We start from the raw sequence: 22,716 nt of genomic DNA, 5'->3' as shown, positions 1-22,716 counted from the left end.
GACGTCATCCACTCTTGATCAGCATAGCAACAGATTTACAACCTACAACTAAGAAAGCCATTTTTTGAAACTGGATTTTACTGTGCATTATATACGAGATATAATTTTTTGTCAGTTTTACCCATCCAAAACCAGAGTGCACATTATACACGCACGCGCACTATACACGCGTAAATACAGTATACACAACTACACAGGGCAATTTTTAAACAGCAGATAAGAAAGTATTGGCACAAGCTAAAATTGAAAAATGCAGACAATAAATGCACACACACCTTGAAAAATATTGGAATTTTCCATCTTTCATATGAAGCTGAAATCTCTCGCCATCATGCTTTGTTTCAAGATAATAAGGGCGTTCCTTCATCATGGTCTCCACTTGCCGAACATCACAACGCTCTGCCAGCATAGGACGGAATGGACTGAAGACACTCACCTCCACCTCATGCAGCCTTACAGAGGGGTCACGAAGCAATTCACAAACCTGTAAATTGAGAAGCGATATACCACAATATCCAAAAAAGGAAATCATCATAGTTTGTAACTGTAGTATTGACAGGACAGGTAAATTGATAGAATTAGCCATTATTGGGAGGTCCAGTGGTTTAGTCAGTAGGGTGTCTGACTGCCACGCAGGAAACTCAGGTTTAAATCATAGATCTAAGGTCAGAATTTTTCCAGCCTTGTCCCTGCATAAGGTGGCTCTGGGTTCACACAGCCTCAAATAAATGGGTCCCTGGGGGTAAAGGTGGCTGGAGCATGATTCTGATCACATCACCTGCAAAAATGGCTAAAGCCCCTACGGGGAACTTTATGTTATTAGCTGTTATTAACACATTAGCCAATAGATTGATTCGTTACAGTTACAAATTCAATATTTCAATCATGAATGATCAAATATGACATTTTATGTGCCCTTTCAGAAACTGAGTGGTCATAACTGGTATTGATTGATTTGTTTTATTTTCCTTGATTTTCTGCAACTTGGGGCAAATCGCGAAGATGGGGATGAGTGATATGATGATAAAATTAATGAAGGGACACAAAGAATACCCATGCTGGTATTACGACGTGTTCCTCGGCAAACTGATAACATATCGTAATTTATATTTTGAAAGAATTACAAATTAAGAATTAATATTTGTTCAAATCATATCATAAAAGAAATTCAAGTCAAAATTTTCAATATTTACTTAGTTACCGACCCAATAGTGGTTTTTACTTTAAGTGTAATAAATAAAATTACTAGGAATCGATAACCAATGAATAATGTATTAAAAGAAAATTAACAACATTCAAGCTTGCATTTTACATACTTTTCAATATATTGACATCATAAATTAAATATTAACCTTTAGATTTCACTCTTTTACATTTTTATCATGTTCTTTTCCGCATAAACTGGATATCATTTCACTTTCTGATGACTAGTAAAATTATTCACATTACGTCAATTCGAAGATACTTATCTGAAAGTTCCTTATAAAAGCAAAATGGGAGATGATCTACGTTTTTGAAATGCATCACTACTTTCAAGTTCATTTCATCTTAAAGGCTTTTCATGGCCATTTTGTAGGTTAGAAACACAAATGCGATGTTTCTTTTGGTAGGATTATCCCGTTTCACGGATACATCTTCCTTTTTTCAGAAAAATAGACCAAATTTCAGTCTCCGACAAAATTAATGACTCATCCGCTGAAAAGAAAATGGTAACATAGATCCGGTATGGAGTTTTCTTTTTCACAAATGGAGTAAGTCACCATCTTTAAAATTTAATGTAATAGAAAACATCAAGAGACTTTGTGAAAACAATGATGAATTTGAATTACCTGATGATATTTGGGATTCATAATTAAAAAATAATAATAATCTGAAATAAAAATAAAACAAACTGCTTCTTTTCACAGTGGCCGCGGTGGCTCAGTTGGTAACGCATCTGACTACCATGCTAAAGGTCCCGGGTTCGATCCCCGGCCAGTTCAAATCCGGGAACTTTTCTAACGATGGAAGCGGCCCTGGTGCCCACCCAGCGTTGAATAACATGGGTACCTGGGGGAAACCCTGGGGGGTAAAGGTGGTCAGGGGCATGATGCTGATCACATCACCCCCACTCACGACCGGATCAAGAAAGTGTGGGGCGTTACCCCCACACCCCCTATATGCCTTCATGGCGTGGTGCTATGCACAGGGAAGCACTTTACCTTTTTTTACCTTCTTTTCACAGTTAAGTTGCTATATTACAACAATGTAACATTGACAACATCCATATATAAGGGATTCTTTTTGTTTAAAAAATTAGTAACCATTGTTATAACTGTATCTTTAGTCAAAATGAATATAAATGTCTGATGAAGGGAGTGTGTGTTCTCCTGAAACGTCACAAAGAAAAAACTGTTTTCTTATGCTTGTAATAACCGTAAACTACAGGAAAATAATTCTACAATGCAAGCAATGCGTACATGCAAGAAAAACCAAAGTTAGAGCCTAAATATAACCAATAAATGACCTCATAAACTATATTTGGAAATATTGTTCCGAAGCACCACTAAAAGCTGACTAACGTAACCACATCAATGTGGCTAACATATAGGCCCTACAACATTGTTATTTTAGACAAATTTGCTGGCCTCTTGATTGGCATAGCAACATCTTTAAGACCTACAACTAAGAAAGCAATTTCTTGAACCCGAATTATATTATATATATGAAATATAATTGTTAGTTGCTTTTCCCATCAAAAACCAAGGTGCACATTATAATACACGCATGCGCATTATACATGTGTTTAATCAGTATGCCTGCTTCGAACTCGAAACTTACTTTCCTAAGATTGTTTGAGACGTCATACAGCTCACGAGCATCTGGATGGTACACTCCAAGGATTGCATTCTGACCTATTCCAAGTTTCATATCTTTCAGAAGCATTCTTATCAGCCACTTTTGTTCCTTTGCTGACATCACTCGAAGCATTGCCATTAACTCATCATCCACAGCTCCTGTAACGACCATAGTACGACTGTTACCTTTGAATTTAAACTGCAATACAACCATGGAAATCATTTCTACATCAAAAAAGTAATTTACAAGAATCAGTTTCTTCTAAATTGGATGAATATTAAAGAGGGTTCATTGATTTTTTTAGAATTACAAGCAAGTCAGCACAAAGGCTACTCATGGGCCTCCCAGATAGTGCAGTGGTAGCGTCAAGGGGTCCCGGGTTCGATACCCGGTGGAGGCACATAGTGGTTCAGATTTCACTTTAAACTGTAGGTCCCGATTAGCCTTACTGTGCACAAAGTGGACTTAAAACATCAACTCAAAACAAAGGCTACTTGAAGCAGAGTTGTTGTTTTAAGCCCACTTTATGCATATATAGCCTAATTGAGACTGGACCTACAGTTTAAAGTGAGATCTGAACCACTATAGGCTTCAATCAGGCATCAAACCCACAACCCCTTGATTACAAGGTGGTGACATTACTACTACGCCACCAAGGAAGCAACATACGCTATTTGTGTCTATCAGTTAATATGCAGAGAAACCCATTAAGAAGAACAAAGTTTGTTTTACAATTCACTCAATACTTTTTCCCCTTGAAACTAAGGTACTGTCTCATGAAAACTTAAAACGTTTAACACCATCATCTATGGATTGATTACATATGAAACAGTGAGTCTGTAAAGGAACACACCACACACACAGCAAAGAATGTAACATGGGAAAACAAACAATTCTGTTGGCAGTGGGTACAGGCATCAGAACCTTGTTGGCCAGAAACAAAATTCTCACCCGAGATCACCCAAACTCGGAATCAAACCTACGTCTCCCATGTGGCATGTGTGTGTGTGTTCATACAGTGTGTCACCATGTAACACTAACAGTATTTAATAACATAAAGGCATCACTTCAAAGCCCTTAAAAAAATAACTTAATTTTTCAATCCTGTATATATGCAATCGTTACGGGCATGCATATTTCGTTTTTGACAAAAACACGAAATGTGAAATAGCACATTGCAGTGTTAATTTTTCACCTTTTTGAAAGGTATGAGGTGCATTTTGCTAAGACGTTTTGTCAAGAAATGCGAAATAAACAGCATAATGCGAAATAAACTCTTAAACACAAAATTTATGGCTTATTTACCGATGCGTAGGGGCATGCATATTTATTTTTTGACGAAAAAACGAAATGTCGAAAAAACACATTGTAGGGTTAATTTTTCACGTTTTTGAAAGGTATGAGGTGCAATTTGCTACCATGTTTTGTCACGAAATTATGCAAAATGAACTGCAAAATGCGAAATAAGACACTTAACACCGATTGCGGGTGAGTGCGGCGCTCACTTTAAATTTTAATGAAATGCCATTTTAACAGTATTTAAAATATTGGCCTGTGGTGCTCTGTAACTGACTTTTAGAGTATCACAAGTGACCTGATCTCATTTTTATGAGATGATGTAATCGGCATTATTAGAGAGACCATTGTTGTGGAAATAGTGTTGTCGGAGTGAGCGCACAGCTCTAACGCAACCTATTACGTTATATAATTTTTTATTTACATTTGTGCATTAGTTAGTCAATAGATCTATCCTGTTTCTAGTGAGTTTTCGTACCTATATATTCTTGTCGTGAATAGAAAATTCGAAAAGTGTCGGAGGGATTTTACATCATATCAGATTTCTCGAGATCAGATGGAACTACCTCAGAGGAACATGCGCTTTTTGTTAACGCTGCGACTTGTTGGCTTTGACGAAGTATACTACACTGTTTGAAAACAAATAAACATCTTGAAACAAAAATGTAATGAATAAGAAGGATTATAATAAACACATCATTACAAGTACAAAAAATAAATTTAAAAAAATTAAAATATGGTGAAATATGCCAGAAAAGCAAAGGTGACCGATGGTGTGACTCGAGTGAGTGCAATTGTTCGTGGGTTAAACACAAAATTAGGGTTTATTTACCGACGCGACACCTTCTGAGGTCTGAATTATCTTGTGAGTTATGTAATTCACTGAAAATTGATTAATTCTGCTGTTAATATTGCAGAAGCAAAAATGGACTCCTTTACACAGTAATAAACTTAATACTCTGACATGTTAACATTGTGTAATAAGTGTAGTTTTTAAATCAAATTCAGGATTATATTCACAATTTTACAACCAAAATGTCTTTTTATATACCACTTTTGATCAGATTTTTCACTGCTATAACACCAAAATTTTATTTTATTTAACGCTTTTGAACCCTAACTTCGACTCAGTTTTTGTTCCGAAATTTTGCTTTTTTTAATTTACCAAAATTATGTGCCTCTACCGATGCGACACCTTCTGAGGTCTGAGTTATGCTGTGAATTATGCAAATCATAGAAAATTGATTAATTCTGCTGTAAAGGTTTCAGAAGCAAAAACGGACATTTTTAAAACAGGAATAAACGTATTACTCTGATCACATCATTTTGACAAAAACACGAAGTGTGAAATAACACATTGCAATGTTAATTTTTCATGTTTCTGAAAGGTGAGAGGTGCATTTTCCTACCCTGTTTCGTCACGAAATTCTGCAAAATGCGAAGCAGAGTCTTAAACATGAAATTTAGAGTTTACTCAGTGATGGAGAGACTTTCAAAAGTTTGAAGTATCCTGTGAGTTATGCAATTCATGGAAAATTGATTAATTCCACTGTTAATATTTGAGAAGCAAAAATTAATTCCTTTGTGCAGGAATAAACTTAATACTCTGGTAACCAGATAAATGTGCTATTAGAGGGGATATGTTTATTTTGTGTAATAAGTGCAGTTTTTAATTCAAATTTAGGATTACATTCACTATTTTAAAACCAAAATATAATTTTATATACCGCTTTTGATCAGATTTTTCACTGCTATTACACCAAAATTTTATTATATTTACCGCTTTTGTACCGAAATTTCTCTTTTTTCATTCACCAAAAATATGTGCCTCTACGTATCTTCCACAACCACTTACTTGGTTCATGAGCAGCATGTTTCTCGGCCAAGTTATCGAGATGAGTGTTCACTTGCTCTACGCTAAGTTCACCACCTTCGGAGCACCTGTTCTTCAGCACGAAAAAAGCCACATCTGCAAAATCTCCTGCCTGGCCACCAGCATTCTTCGGTGACCTATATTAAAAAGATTTTACGAAAATATAAATATTTAATGAATACAAAGGATGTCTTCGTCAGGGTATAAAAAATACTGCAACTTAAATGCACTTGTTAAGTGTTGGGTATGAACATAGGCTAATATGTATATGTTTACCTTTACTTGAAACATACACGAACCACTTTTTAACGTACAATAATGACTTTACTGTCAAATGCTTTAACTTAAAGCTCCCATCTTGGATTCATCATCAATAAACTTGCAAACAAAAGCATAATGATATTTGACACTTAATAATAAGTACAGTGGAACCTCGATTTTCTGTTTTTCAGGAGATGAAGATGAAAAAACTTAAAATGCGAGAAAATGCAAAATGGAGGAACATTTTGTGACATTTTACTATGTTGGGACCATTAGCTCTTTCTAGACGAGCCTGAAGTTAGAGTTTTTCCCAGGAGACCCAATGTTGCTTTTTTGTTCTTTTCCAAAAAATCACAGAAAATATGTTGCTATGTATGTTGTTATTTAACTTCTTTTCTGAAACCTACAATACGTTCTCTTTCCATAGATATATAATATGTTACATTTTATATAAATTTTCTCACTTTCATGATTTTTTTTCTGTAACAAGTTTCTTGAAGTAAAAAAAAATTAAATAATAAACATTGTATTAAATGTTATTGAAAAAACATTTTCAATACACAAATATTTAATGAAAAATATCCATAAAACTTCTTCTCTGTTGAAATTCCGACCGCTAGGTGACTCATGTGCTATTTTTATCTCGCACCTGCGACTGTTTGTTGTCGGGTTGATGTACTGTGCATTGTTTAGAATGGCGTCGTTAGATCCAGACTGCATAAAGGATTCTGCCTCAGAGTTTGAAGTTAGCGACGATTTTAATGATGCAGATGAATTTGAAGATTTGGAAGGTAGGTTATATTCGTAATAATTATTGTCGACAATATAAACAGTGCTGCAAACTCTAGTATTTTATGAATGAAGTGAGAAGAGGTAATTTTTTTGGGTATATTCATCTTGCCTCTTGCTTGATTCTCCTACATGCACTGATGCATTTTTAGTTTTTCCATTTATTATTTTGTATAGTGTATGTAAAATGAAAATTTATTTTATTTATTTATTTGTTTAATTTTTACAGATGACGCAGAACCAACTGATACATCATCTGGTCCTGTCCTGCAGCCACTTTTTCATACAAAAGCTAATTACCTGTAATTTGTAATTATTTTTGTAATTATTTTTTGTTATGTGCACATAAGAAGTATTCTTATGCAAGATTCAAAAGATGTATTGATAGTTTATGTAGTTAATTATTGAAATTTCCAGATTACGAACTTAAAATATCTCTATATTAACATTTGTTACAATGTTATACTTTTTTCTTCTTCACAAAACATTGCTGAAAAAAATATTAAAAAAGTCTGAAAATGAAAATAAAATTTAACAAATTTTTGTTCATTGAAAAGAGGAAGTTTTGTACATTTAAGAAAAATGTTATAAATAAAAACAAATTAAAAATATTTTTTCTATGATTTTTTGAAAAACAACGAAAAACCGCAGACCAGAGGTAACAATGCTGTATTATGAGGCCAGACCCGAATGTGTTAAAATCATCACTACATGTGAAATACGAAGCAGAATCCTCATAAAATTTACAATGTGCATATAAATTATTCAATGCTATTTTCAAGAGTATAATCCATCGTTTCTCAACCTATGGGGCACAACCCAGTGCTGGGTCCCAAGGGGGTGTTTGGTGGAACACGGTCAGGCTCGAAAATGTATTTTCTGTAAGTTAAAAACCTATAACATTTAAATTAATAATATATATATAGTTTTAACGATTTAAATTCAACCCATGTTGTACGTAGTCTAAACTCTACATTTCTGTTATTTGCACTCTACCATTGCGCACATTAATTCGGTGAGTGAAACATTTTTTTTTTTTTTCAATTTCAGAAAGTGTGTTTAATTAGATGTTTGACTAGAGTAAATTAGTCTTTAAAATTACATACTCACTTACCTAGAATGAAGTATGTGTAATTTGTTTAAGCAAGTGTAAAAAGAGGGCTTCTTAACCTTCCGAGACCCAAGGCCTTTTTCACATGTAACCCCCTTGGTGCCAAAGCCGATTTTGAGCAAAATGCAGAGTTTCAATTAAATGAGTGTAGATCGGAGACTAATTGCCCTAGAGAGATGAGTGATATACCATTGTACGCGGAATGAACCAGAGATTCAGACTATATGAAATTTATGCAAATTCGGCATATATGTGGCGGGGGGAGGGGGCTAACTCTCAAAATTCCAAAATTTCGGAAAAAAAATTTGGTTCCCCCACCCTCCCCCCAAGAAAAAAGTACATGACAGTGTCGACATGCACATGGAAATGATCGCTGAGATGTAAGGAACACAAAAATATTTGCATTATCATCATATGACCAATGTAACTTGAGTTGTACTCCCACTGATCCAAGCTTCAAAATGCAGCGGTACCTTGAAATGACTATAGCTCAGAAACTAAATGCCCTAGAGATATGAAAGATATACCGTTGTACGCAGAATGAATCACAGATTTATATAATGTATGCACATTCGGCGTATATATGGAGGGGGAAAGGGGGGAAATCCCCTGAAAATACTTTTTTTTTTTTAAAATGGGGTTTCGACCCCCCACCCCCATCCCCCCTGATTCAGTTTAAATTTCAACCGCTACATCAGGCATGAAAAATTTCCAACACAGATAATAAACATATACTGGTTTTGGACATATCCACGGAAGAAGTCCTGCCTTTGCAAGATCTATAAAAATGATGTATGATACAAATGTTAACTAAAGATTTAGATTGATTGATTGACTTGCTTTATTTTAATTCGCTTTTTGTGCCACTTTTGGCTAATTTGCGAAGATGGGGATGAGTGATGATATGATGAAATTGATGAATGGACACTCACAAACATCCATGTCCAGGCCAGAATTCAAACCCGGGACCCTTAATGTTATAGTGCGGTGTACTAACCACTCTGGCTAAAGATTGAGAGTGCAAGTACCTGAAATTTAGCAGTTTTAAGGCATCATGTCCATCTTTAGGTATGCCGAGGATTCGTATATATATTTTAGCAAGTGTGTGCTCCTTCACTCCATATGCTCCTCTCTCCCTATCCAACTGGGGTAGCAGCAGCCGAAGTACTGGATAGAAACTATCCACCTAACAAAATGAAATTTAAAAAAATATATGAGCAGTTTGATATGTATGAACTAGATCTACACATAACTCTATTGAGGTATAATATCTTTAAAAATAATAATAATAATAGTAAACACTGTTTTCCTGTGTTCAAGTAGTTTCTCCATTGTTTGATGGGCTTAGAGGAATTTTCCATTGAGGATCGAAACTAGACACTCACCTCAAAAAGTGGACCCTTCAGTGGTCCGTTAACCCAAAATAGGTAACTGAAAAACAAACTACTTAATACTTTTGGTTGACTTTTTGTGGCTGCCCTGTATAATATAGTAAATAGTGAATGTTTTCAGCAATAGCATTTCTAATCTTATTTAACCAATGCACAAAAATACCAATTCCACAGGATATTGCAGAGTGTCCGAAAAGGCAAGCAATGGAGACTTTGAACGTACATAACTTTTGTGCAAAAAGTGATAGACAAGTGCTACCCCAGAATTTACAAGTGTGGAGTGACTTGATGTACGATCGTTAGCACGTCACATCAAAAAACATCTTGTTCAACTTGTTAATAATGTGTAGTCGCGATTTATGAAAAGTGATGAAATGTGACGTTTCTCTAGTACCCTCTAGTTGTTGTTGTTTTTGTTTTTTTTAATTTTGGCATTTGTGAATGATTGGGGCAATTGATTGCCTTACCACGTTGGCAAAATATACATAACGAACGAATATGGATCAGAACTAAACTTGTGTCCTGAGTGTACCATGGTTGAATACGACGTAACCTTAGCATAATTTGTAAGAGCACAAATTAATCTTAATTTTGGGATTGCTTCATGGCCATAATAATTGCAATTAGGTTAATGACTAAACGTTGAACGTACAGTCTGCATAAATTATTAATATTCATTGAAAAGTAGGTGATCGTAAATCTAGTCTAGTCAAAAAATGTTGAGAAGAGATCATAAAAGATTTGAATTGTACATAGTTGAATAATGTTGAATGATCTGTTTCGACGAGATGCTGGAACGTATGTTGATTTTCTTACGTAAGGTTCTCTTTACGAGACTGAGGCGGCGTGAACAACACGCCCGCCAATAGCTTCAAACAGTACATTTGTAATTACCAGGATTAGGGTTATGAAATATAGCAGATCCAAAACGGCCTCAGTCGAGACTTCCCTAAAGTAACTATTCCAACCAACCCACTTGGTACATTACAATGTATATAAATTAATCGTTCTTTTATTAATTTGATACTTAGCCACAGAGACCATCGATACACATTAAAAATTTTTGCAAGCAACTCCACAGCTGTTTTGATCTTCATACAAAACCCTTTTTTTTACACAGTAACTTTTTACGCATACTGAACGTTCATGTAAAGCATGATTCTTCTTGTTTAATGTTGCAAAAGTATCCACATAAACAAAGTTAATACCCTGTGTTAAGCCCACTTTAGATGAAAGAATTTTCCTTAGCATTTTTCTTAACATTTACACCATGACCAAAATGTTACCGTGTAAAGTGAGAAACCTTATGGCATTTCTCAAGGATAGGATCGATCTTATTTCTGTAGCATTTATTGTAGCATAACCAATCAGAAGCGACCCTACAGCACAGAAGGAATAACTTGGCAGTGATGTCATCTCCCATCTTTACCTCTCCTCCCAGAAGCAAAGGCTCATTCGCTAGAGCTAGAGAAGGTGACGTGCAAACCAATCGAAAGCATTCCGAGAGTGATGATGCAGGCGTGCAAACCCCCACACTGCTACATTAGTCTTTCGAAACAAACCGCAGCTATGAGCGAGTGATTGCAGGATACTTTGTGTTCTTTGTTAGAGAGTTTTTTGCTAGTTTTGTCATTGTTGTACAATGAGTGGTGGCGATGCAAGAGAAATAAATGTGTATAAGTACTTTGATTGCGATGAAAACAAAACAACAGCTGTTCACAGAACGTCTGTGGCGACAGGTGTCAGTCAAAGATCTGTGTGGAGAATTTTGAAGGAGAAACCTTTTTCAATGCCGGGCAAAAACTGACCGAATGCCCAGCAACGTGTCAGAAATCTGGATTCTTTTGATGAAGGAGTGCAGTGAACAATCCATGATTTATACACGGAAGGCATTGTTGTCACTATAGATAAACTGATGAAGGAACTGAAAGAAAATATTATTTTTAAGGGTTCGCCTTGGTCGTTGCGTATGATCATGAGAAAATTAGGGTTCAGATATAAAAAGCACAGCGTATGCAGCAGGAAGCTACTCTTTGAACGAAACAGCATTGTTGCTTTGCAGCGATCATTTTTAAGTGAAGTTTTTGCACTTTCCTGTTTTGACTTGCCTTACGCAATAATATATAACATGTTCTTTCAGCAATTGTTTAATTAATTAATGTTAATGTTTCTATTATTATTTACTTATTTATCATTTTATTATTATTATGACGATTTCATCTAGCAGTACTAACATTAAATTGAAGATTGGTAGTTTGCACCACGATATTTACTGCTCGTACTCTTACTCATGCCATGATTTCTTTCATAGCAGTTGGCAACGCTGACTTAGCAGGAAGTGACGTCACTGCCAGGTTATTCCTTCGGCTGTAGGTCACGAGTGCAGGTGTAATGGCGACCACGCAAGATGTAAACAATGTATCACTTCACATTTTTAAAAGCCGATAACTATTCAACCGAGAGGAAAAATGTTTCACATACAACAATATTAGGTACAAAACATTGGTGTTCCATAAATATATACTTTACAACATTTACTGTGCACATATGGAAGAATATTTTAGTTGTTTCAATTGTACACACCGTGCAATCAGCATAGATGGTGTAACTTGACGTGTTTTTCATGCTGTATATGTTATACATTGTAATCGCAAAACATTACCGAAATTTTAGATGAAGTGCTTCCATGTAAAATACCATCTGCCATAAGATTTTTGGAAGCATTTACATAGCATTTATGCTAGGAAAAATGTTAAAGGAAATGCTTTCGTCTAAACCGGGTTTTACTTTCATGGCTCTATCGCTTTTTGTACTAAAGTTATGTACGTTCAAAATCTCGGTTGCATAACTTTTCGGACAGCTGAAAAGTACTGCATTCAAGTCCAAATCAAAGCATATGGTCATTCATTTACATATTTCATCATTCCTGTTTGTCACAAATGACCAAAAGAGGTGCATTACTGACAGTAAATAATCTATGAAAAATACAAAATAATGTACTGTCACAGCAATAAAAATGGGGCACCTAGACACTTAAAAAATCACTTCATGCAAGGCATAATGTGTGTTGTCTATTTATGTGGCGATAAGTGGATTTTAATAGCAACTTCTTCCACTGGCATAGAGTTAGGCAACACACAATGCCTTGCAGGGAAAGGAGTATTTCAGGTGTCCCATTTCTATTGCTGGTGACCGTACATATTATCACAAGAATGTGTCAACAAAATGCACCATGCAATCAAGTTGGCATCGAGAGAAAAAATATAAAAAATAACATCAGTGAAGAAACAACGCAGAAATACACTTACTGAATTTGGAACATCCTTGTGGATGGTTTTGAAGTAATTCTGAAAATAATCCCTGTACTTTTTCAAAAACTCTCTCTTCTTGTCTCGGTTGGCTACACTCACTTTTTCACACAGATGACAGAGATCACTAAAAGGAATATTTGATGCTACACTCGCCATCATGCCTCTGATTTTTCAACCACACCTAGAAGGATAATAAAAAAGTAACATTACATAAATTTACTGTGATTATAGTACAACAATCATGGAAGTTCTGAAGAATAACATAAGAAGATGGCCATTGTTTGTAAACAAAAATTACAAGAATCTAATTTAGAGCTTTATCTTAAGTATCAATACATCAACGTAGCACTATAGCATAGTCCAGGAACTAGTGCTAAACCACACACATATCCTTACTAAAGCACTGACATCAGCAATACGATTGGAATCGGTAGAGGCATGCATATTTCATTTTTTGACCAAAACACAAAATGTGAAATAACACACTGTAATGTTAATTTTTCATGTTGCTGAAAGGTGTGAGTTGCATTTTCCTACCCTGTTTTGTCATGAAATGATGTGAAATGAACTGCAAAATTTAGAGTTTATATACCGATGCAACAGTTTCTGAAGTTTGAATTATCCTGTGAGTTATGCAATTCACAGAAAATTGATTAATTCTGTTGTAAATATTTTAGAAGCAAAAATTGACCCCTTTATGCAGGAATAAACTTAATACTCTGTTAACTACATAAATGCGCTATTAGAAAGAATATGGTTTATTTTGTGCAATAAGTACAGTTTTTAAATCAAATTTAGGATTATATTCACAATTTTGAAACCAAAATGTCATTTTATATACCACTTTTGATCCGATTTTTCACCGCTGAAACACCAAAATTTTATTTTATTTACCACTTTTGACCCCAAAATTGGCAGTTTTTGTACCAAATTCTTGTTCTTCTATTTGCCAAAAAGATGTACCTCTATGTATCGGTATTGGAAAGTACAGTGGGATGCATAAGTATTACCAAGCAGATTGCCCATAACCATATTCATTCTTTTCGTTTTACAGGGTTGCTACGATTTTTGATTATGAAATTCCCTGACATTTCCAGGTTTTCCACCCCAAAAATGAAATTTTTCCAGACATGTTTGTCGTCATGATTTTTGCTTTTGAACCTTGTGCTTTTCAATTTAATATATAATCCATTAATTAAAATGAATGTTCACTTTCACAACTTTTTTTTTTTAGCAAATTTCATTCTACACACACAAGAACACGTGAAAATTCGAAGAGTAAAATGTAAAATTACAATCTTCATCAATGTAAAGGCTGCTTTTAATCACGTGCATCTAGCCTTCAGTTTAAGGTAACAGAAGTACATTATTTCACCATAACAGATCTCTACAATATAAAAACAACAGAAAAAGTTCATAAACCATACCCAATTTTTCATTTTATGGCGGATTTATAGTGTCGTAGAAAATGCTGCTTTTTTCCTTACATTTATAAGTACACAGCATCTGTTGCATATAGGAATTCTATAGGAAATGCCAACAATACTACGATCTATAAAGTAAAAAAAGGTAAAAAAGGTAAAGTGTTCCCCTGTGCATAGCACCACGCCATGAAGGCGTATAGGGGGTGTGGGGGAACGCCCCACACTTTCTTGATCCGGTCGTGAGTGGGGTGATGTGATCAGCATCATGCCCCTGACCGCCTTTACCCCCCAGGGTTTCCCCCAGGTACCCATGTTATTCGACGCTGGGTGGGTGCCGGGGCCGCTTCCATCGTTAGAAAAGTTCCCGGATTTGAACCGGCCGGGGATCGAACCCGGGACCTTTAGCATGGTAGTCAGACGCGTTACCGACTGAGCCACCGCGGCCACCGATCTATAAGATCTATAAAGTAATAGACGATAACCTCATCTTCACCAACATTTCCGATAATTAAGATCATATTGTCAATGTTATCAATCAGATATCTGGACTGCAAGTTTTACTTTGATATTCATTCTAATATCTAGTATTATAAAAGTGAAAATTTATTAAAGAAATTCGAAGGAACCATAATTTTTCTCAAGACTGGGAATCATAAGAACGAAAGAAACAAGTTGCTAAACTGAATCTTTTTTTGGGAGTGGAATCATAAGAACCTAATCCAGAAGTGGAAGTGAACTGCTTGTTCATTTTGCAACTTTTTCTCTTGCAGACTCCAAAATGCACGTAAATTCCAGACGATCTGCAAAATCCCTGACTTTTCTGTTTTCCAGGGTTGCGTAGCTACCCTGGTTTTAGCCAATGATGGCTTTAAGGATTCAAACAAAACTCTAAACAAGTAGCTGGCAACCTTAGCATCAGAGGACATAAGAGCCCACTGCTAAAAAACACATAGGATGCAAGGAAAACATTAACGAAAATAGTTGTGGACAAATTGCCAAGCAATACTTGTGCATCCCACTGTACCAGTGCAGATACTGGATCACACATTCTTGGTATCTCACAGGTTTCACAACAATACCATGTCACAATTAATGGAGTCATGTCATTCTTGAAATTAACCAAAATTCAAAATTTTCTTTATTTTGCATGAGTATCATGTTAAAAAGTGTATTTTGTGATAAATAACAGCCATTGTACTATTCCAATGTAATTCTTTGCATAATTTAGTGCCACAATGTTCAAGCACATGTATTGGTGAGTAATGCATCAGCTCAGTCCAACTTCTTTCACCTTATGCCTAGCTATGAATTATATGATGCATTTTATACTTAAAATTCAGAAAACACTGTGTTGTGCATTAGAGAAAGAAATTAATGCTGAGAAACAAAATAAATGTTGTTAAACAATGTGTACTAATGAGCATTCATTAATTTGATAAAAACTGGGGAGCCACTTACTTCCCAACTAAAAAATCAATGAGTATTCTTATTTCATTACTTCCAACTCTTAACCTCGTAAGTCACCACTGTCTGTAGCATTTTTTTTACTTTACAAGGATATAGTACAGCATTCAAACCTAACCGTTGGAAGCTACTAAACATAGTATAAAGAGTAACACCATAAGCAAGTGCAAGCATGATAAAAGCACCAAACCTAACCTACTCAGATAAACATATATGGACATTACACAATCAGAACTTTAGGCCACACTTTTTCGGTAACAGTTCCGATTGTTTTATGATTTTTTTTCAAATTCTCCTAGCAGAAAAAAAAATCGTAGAATTTTGGAAATTATTTTCACACGAAATTTGAACCTTTCTTAAAGTAATGAGCACTGTTTGGATAAATAAAAAAAGCTTATTTATGTTGAAAAATAAAACTTAAAAATTACCTTATGCAAGCACGCGTGCTTCCCATGGACAAGGCATTATCTGTTGGCAAGTGAGGGTAAGTATCGTAGACTAGTGGGAATGAATGTAGAAGTGAATAGGAACCTTAGTAGAATGCGTTTAAGGACTTTATTTTAATGCTACGAGAACTAAACCTGACCTGCCTAACCTTACCACGAAAGCATATATTGAACAAAATCTTAAGTAATCGCTAAAACTCCGCAGTATGTGTTAACAGACGTAAATCAAAAATCGAACCATGTAAAAATTGCATTTGTAGCATGATGAAATCGCAATAAAACAAAAGGAACTTGGGCCCATTTGCAAACTCATTTAGCATCAGGAATTTGAATGCATGAAGAAAATTTTGACAATAGATTATAAGTGCAGTAACACATTCTAGGCCCAATTTAATGTGATTTCTGATCAATATTTCCTTTCCCAAGTGTTAGATATGGTGTTTTTTGCCCATGAACACATTGGTCTTAGTTGTACACCTGACTCAACTTCAATATAGCAGTTAGCTACTGTAAGTGGTATGGTTTTATCACATGCACTATAGTTCTAAATGAGTTTCCTGCACAACTGGCAACGGAACAACGAATAGAGTTTCTCAGAAGTCACATGTATTTATTTACATTGATTTCGGATGTAGAATAAGTGAAAATAACATATTTACATAGCACAAATGGCAAAGTTAACATCTGTCACTTTCAGACTGTCATTTATATGTACACCAACCCTATCAGATAATGGTGTGTGTACTAGACAGTGAGAACTTTATAACAATGAGCATTAAAATAAACTAACACTGTGTAAATTCTTCTATTGAAATAAGTTCTGACTGAATTTGTACATAAATTTAACAGAGCTAATACTTCAACAAAGTTTCATAGTAAACTTCACTTACTATAATAGTAAGTCCTTCTTGTAGACAAATCAGATCTTCAAATCCACTATTTCCTAAAAGTCTGTTATGTTCATAAACTCACTTTGATAATCACTAAAATCCATATGTACGTGTCGACAAAAAAAAAATCTCTACATTTTACCTTCCATATTTACAGCCACCTTCTATTCAAATAAGTTCTGACTGAATTTGTACATAAATTTAACAGAGATAATATTTCAACAAAGTTTCATAGTAAACTTCACTTACTATAATAGTAAGTCCTTCTTGTAGACAAATCAGATCTTCAAATCCACTATTTCCTAAAAGTCTGTTATGTTCATAAACTCACTTTGATAATCACTAAAATCCATATGTACATGTCGACAAACAACCAAATTAACGTTCTGCTTTCAAAAAAATAATTTAAAAAAAAGGACCAATATTTCATTTTTAAAAAGTTTATGGTGTGAAAGCAAAATTATACTACTATGTACTCATCAATAATGCTTCTTGCGATGTCCCTTGCACCAGAATTGTAATAGATAAGATACAAGTTGAAAGCAGTTTCACGCCGCAAATCAAACAAGTGAGAATGCTCCTCGACAAAATCAGACTTCCACTCGAGCACCTTGCGGTAGTGATGAATTGCCGATGGTAAAATTCCAAGCTGGTGAAATGCCCTTCCAATGTTATAGTGGATTTCATGATAACACTCCGTCCCCCGCAAGTCTTCATATTCACCCAGAAAAGCTAGAGCCTGGGTGACCAAAGCATGTTTCTTGGCTGAAAATTTCTGGCATGCCATGTGGACCAATGTTAGGCCTAGCAAAAGAGCTAGAAGTGGGGTCTTCTTCAGTTTAAAATCAGTTGCATAAGCACTCAGTGAGTACTTGTAGGTTCCCGCGACGAGGCAATTGTGTGCATGCAGTAGTCTTAACGCAACGTGCTCTTGGTTTCTTGTTAGGAGACGCATCAAAAACTTGTTGTGTCTCTGATCATCGGCTCGTGAAATGATGAGGTTGAAAAGATTCCATGCCTTGTTGTTATTCATGTCCTTCAGCACCAATTCTCTAGCTAAATTATAGCCATTGAATCCATCCCCATTATAAAAACAAGACAAAAGACTGTAGAAGTCAATCGATTTGCTCTTTTCGACATCGCCTTGGAAACGTGCGCTACCCAAAGCAGAGAACGTGACTCTTTGCAGCTGGTCGTATCTACGTACGGTAAGTAGCCATCTGCACAATGATATAAACAAACTCCACTCACCGTCAAGTGGTACATTTCCATCTGAGAAGCTATGGCTGCCATCATCTTGTAGATCGCCTCTCGAATTCCTCATGGCACGCAGTGACTCACTCTTCCTGCTCAAGCGCTGTGAACTCGTAAGAATGCGTGTCTCTTCCATGTCTCTAATGTGCCTGAAGTGCCTGGAGAACAACAATTTTCCTGTTTCCAAGAACTCATCCATGCGATTTTCGCCTAATAGTAACTGGCACTGCTTGTACAAAAGTGATGGATCCAAGACATCTTGTTCAGCATCTTGCATTAAGGCTGTAAGTGCCTCTTCCGAACGACCTAACTGTTGCAACAGTCCGGATAAGGACAGCCGAGCCTCTAAATGCTGTGGTGCAAGTTGAATAACCATCTTGTAAGCATCTACAGCTGACTGGAATTGTTCACAGACCTGAAGGCATTCTGCATAGCGTAGCCAAACAGCTGCTAAACTATATTTCTGAGATTCAACCAATGGGGAAAGCAAAGAGATTGCTTCCTTGTACTTATTCACGGACATTAAGGCCTCGGCAATATCTAAATACAAATCACCAACGTCTTCCGGGCTCTCTTGTAGTAAAGACTTCAAAATGTCTTCTGTGAAGTCAAGTGCTTTCAAGTGTATCAATGTTATTACAAGTTTAGCTTTCAAATCTACCGGCAATGTACTTGGTGGCTTACAAGACAACACAGTAACCCTCCTCACTGTTTCAGCTTCTGTAGTGCTGTCATCTGTATCTTCCGATAAGGCCACTTCAACACCACAATGCTTATGTAGTATTTCTAAACTTCTGGCATATTCCTTTAGGCTCAGAAGAAGTTCAAGCATCAGGTTAACATCTTCTGAAGTAATATCATTTGGACATTTTGCAAATGCTGTCTCCATTGCTTCTTTCGCTTTGTTTAACTCTCCTCCCTCGTGAAACATTCTAGCAATCATCTTAGCAAGGTGTAAACAAGTCTGACCTTGATCTGGTCTCATGATTTGAAGAACTCTCTGGTACCCCTTAAGTGCAGCCTTTCTTTCACCAATTTCTTCTAGAAGGTTACAACGTGTTATGTGTACATCAATATTAGTAGGGTCAGCATTAATTGCTTTTGCATAACATGTAATTGCTTGCTTTACATTATTCTGTTCTTGAGACATCACTGCTAAATGTATCCATTCTTCTGCATCATGTGGACTCAAATGAGCAGCAATTAATGAAAACTGCAATGACTTATCTGCTGACCCAAGTTCTTCATACAATGTTGCTAAAGTTTGAAATGGTTCAGGTGCAGTTGGAACTTGCCGGATTATTTCCATACACATTTTTATTGCAGTTTCATGGTCACCTCTTGCAAAACGTAGATTTGCTTCCCCCATCAATCCTTGTAGTGCTTGTGGCAGTGTTCTGCGACGTCTACCAGAAGAAAAACCTTTTCTACGATACTGTTGTTTCCTTGCAGCCTTCAGTTCTCTTTCAAAAGCATCTATTGAAGATGGTTCGGTGGGTTCCACAGAACTTCCAGACGGAATATCCAATACGTTACTTTGCTTCCCTAAAGAGTCAAGATCATTTTCATCCATCAAAGCCGCATATTCACTGAAAGTTAATTCACCATTGAGAAACTTGTCCGTGAGTTCCCTTTGTTGGTGTTCTTTCAACGTACTGTCCATTGCCGAGAATGACGCGGGTTGTTGTTCAAAACAAATCTCCATGTCAGAATCAGAATTTTCATTGAGTAACTTATCTCTACATTCCATCGGCACCGAAACTGGAATGTCCTGTAATGTAACTGCTTCATAGGTGTTAGAGTCATTCTCTTCAGTAATTTCATCGTCATCAACATACATAACGTCGTGTACGTTTTGTAAGTCTATGTACACTGGAGGGTCACTAGAATTACTCTCCCCCAAGTCTGACATTTTATACAAGTGCAAGGACGTATCTTTACAAGCAGTAAAACACAAAAAATAATAATTACTTGACAGAAATCATTTACAGTCCGAAACTGCGTGATTGTTAATTACTTATTTACAATATATAATCAAAATCAATTTGTTGGAAACGGTTATAAATCGCTGAGAATCGCTAATACATTCTCACACACACTACATCGACAAATATTTCATCAACCTACCTGCTGCTCTCATTACTTCAAATTGGTCACGAGCGCTATAAAATAAAATAATATTGTAGAAACTGAGTTACTTAAATTATTAACTTTCTAAAACGTTCCTCAGCTCGCTTTTATAAAGAAATTTATTTTAGAAAAACTTCGAACATAGCACAAACTAGGTCCTATGAATACACAAATCCCAAAATTCGATCTGCAACTATGGTCATGGTAAACTTGCCACAACCTCTAGTTGGAACAAGTTGAAACTTGCCATGCGATTTTACCAAGGACGGAGTGTTCGTGAATCGTGACGTGAGAGAGGCATGCGCGCTGTGGGCAGTGATGTACCGTAGACTATAAGTTTACATCTACATGCGTTGCCTACACGTAATCTACACGTAATTTACATAGACTACGTAGACAATCTAAAGTGCATTAAAATTAATTTTCGAGGGTTTCATGAACCGAAAGTGACATTTTCAACTATAATGGTTCCTAACGAAATTAAAATAATCCTATTTGCAACGAAATTTCTCTTCTCTTCTATTATCAACTATGGAAGAAGATAAATAGTATGCAAGAAACAACAACAGATGGCAGTCGTGAGGTAGAGGTCTGCACGGGCTCGGGCCATAAATAACCAGAACTTCTCGGGCTCGGGTCGGGCCCGGGCCTCGTGGCTATTTTGTTAGCGAATATTGTCATCGAAAAATAATTTTTAATTATTGAAATTATGGTTTACTTCGAGAATGAGAATACATTTTTTTTATAACAGCTAGTTAACGAAGTACAACAGTGCCCATTTTTTTTTCAAATGCTGAATTGGAAAGTAATTTTAATTATGTTTTCGGGCTCGGGCCGGGCTCATGTTCACTTATTATCGGACTCGGGTCGGGTTCGGGTTTCTTTTCCTCGGGCCGGGCCGGACTCGGGCCTTACAATTTAGGCCCGTGCAGACCTCTATCGTGAGGCAAGAGTGGTCTTTTCCCCATAAAACACTAGAATATTTCCTATATTAGGTCCTTTTCCTAGGTGAGAAATTGTTCGAATTTGGAAGAAAGAGTATGAAAAGTTCTCCTCACACATCAGCAACTGATACGCAGTAGAATTTTATTTTAATTCCAAGGCGCCCTTTGCTAAGTTATCACCTTTCGCCATGTTGTTTACATAGATTACGTAATCTACGTGTATAAAATAGTCTACGTGTAGAATGTAGACTATCGTTGTTTACGCGTAGACGCACATCACTGGCTGTGGGGCAAGGAGGACAGTTGCCTCACCTCATACTCTCGCTTAGAAATTTTGTATACAGAAATCTTATTGCCGTTATTAAACCATATTATTCTCTTCAAAAGATAAAGTATTTTCACTTAGTTCTCCAGGAAATTACTTGTTACTCGCGCATTTTATGCGTTAGCTTAGTTGCAGAGAAATTTAGGCCGTGTCCGAAAGGTGAAAGACCGTACTCGAAGCGAGCAACTTCCGAGTATGGTCTTGGAGTGCGGTCTTCAAGTAGTGGACTGGAAGTGCTGTCTATCGAATTGCACTTCGACTGCAGCGCCAAATACGACCAGTAGATAAAACTCAGTACTCGTTGTTTTCCTCGCCGTTTAAACACTTGTTTTTTCACAATAGAAATCACATAGCATTTTAAAATGCTCGTACACATACATTTCCACACATTAGAAGAACTATAACCAACAACTTGCTGGCCAATAACGTATATCTATCTACCTGTGCTGCTCGCTTTCTACCTCCGTGATTTTAAACAAATGAAGAACGTGTGTGGAAACCACGTGACCTAGTCACCAACCATCTGTACTGCGAGCTGTGTACTTGCGTACTTCTGTTCTTGGCGCTTTCGAACTGTACTAGATGACGTCACTTCCGCCAAGACTATACTTCAAGTCTGTAATTTGTACCTTTCGGACAGAGCCTTTGTGCCACAGAAGCTGGAATTGTTCTAATATAGTGATTTTCGGTGAATCTGAACACACACTATACTCTGTTCCGATATCTCTGGAGCAAGGCCGCGCATATAGCTGCATGGAAGGGGGGATAGAGTGGGTGAGCGAAGAAGTACACGCTGCTGCAAAGGCTGGTAACGGAAGTATTTTTTCTCCCCTCCATCCAATCCCGTCCTCTCTTTCTCCCTGTCACATGTTCAGCGGCGGAGCCTTGTTTTCGTTCACTTGCTCCAGAGATAGTAGGGACACGCCCCTGTTTAGAACCTATCAATACAATAAAACAATGAGATGGAAT

At 36.4% G+C, this 22,716-nt stretch overlaps 2 protein-coding genes across 4 annotated transcripts in view; both read right to left on the bottom strand.

The window, feature by feature from the left end:
* The window catches only part of LOC145979401 (DNA ligase 4-like), a 68,082-nt gene extending 47,418 nt beyond the window's left edge, over positions 1-20,664 (bottom strand). Inside the window, exons 1-6 of one of the 3 annotated variants that reach the window (XM_083112270.1) lie at positions 20,476-20,664; positions 12,868-13,051; positions 9,197-9,354; positions 5,990-6,144; positions 2,821-2,996; positions 276-484 (exon numbers count right to left, since the gene is read on the bottom strand). In XM_083112270.1, coding sequence (XP_082968396.1) covers positions 276-484; positions 2,821-2,996; positions 5,990-6,144; positions 9,197-9,354; positions 12,868-13,029 — 860 coding nt within the window. In that variant the 5' untranslated portion in view covers positions 13,030-13,051; positions 20,476-20,664. Of the gene's footprint in view, positions 1-275; positions 485-2,820; positions 2,997-5,989; positions 6,145-9,196; positions 9,355-12,867; positions 13,052-17,094; positions 17,477-20,475 lie in introns of those variants that run through there. The other 2 variants (XM_083112271.1, XM_083112269.1) reach the window with 2 other exon arrangements.
* On the bottom strand, positions 17,548-20,460 carry LOC145979402 (general transcription factor 3C polypeptide 3-like). The gene has a single exon (XM_083112272.1). The coding sequence runs from the start codon at positions 20,258-20,260 to the stop codon at positions 17,555-17,557; it is 2,706 nt and encodes a 901-aa protein (XP_082968398.1). The 5' UTR covers positions 20,261-20,460; the 3' UTR covers positions 17,548-17,554.
* Positions 20,665-22,716: the final 2,052 nt, after the last annotated feature.

The sequence above is a fragment of the Lepisma saccharinum genome, chromosome 26, assembly GCF_977018435.1.
Source record: "Lepisma saccharinum chromosome 26, izLepSacc3.1, whole genome shotgun sequence".
Lineage (NCBI taxonomy): Eukaryota > Metazoa > Arthropoda > Insecta > Zygentoma > Lepismatidae > Lepisma > Lepisma saccharinum.
The sequence above is the reverse complement of the archived record's forward strand: the minus strand, read 5'-3'. Positions and strand labels throughout refer to the sequence as shown.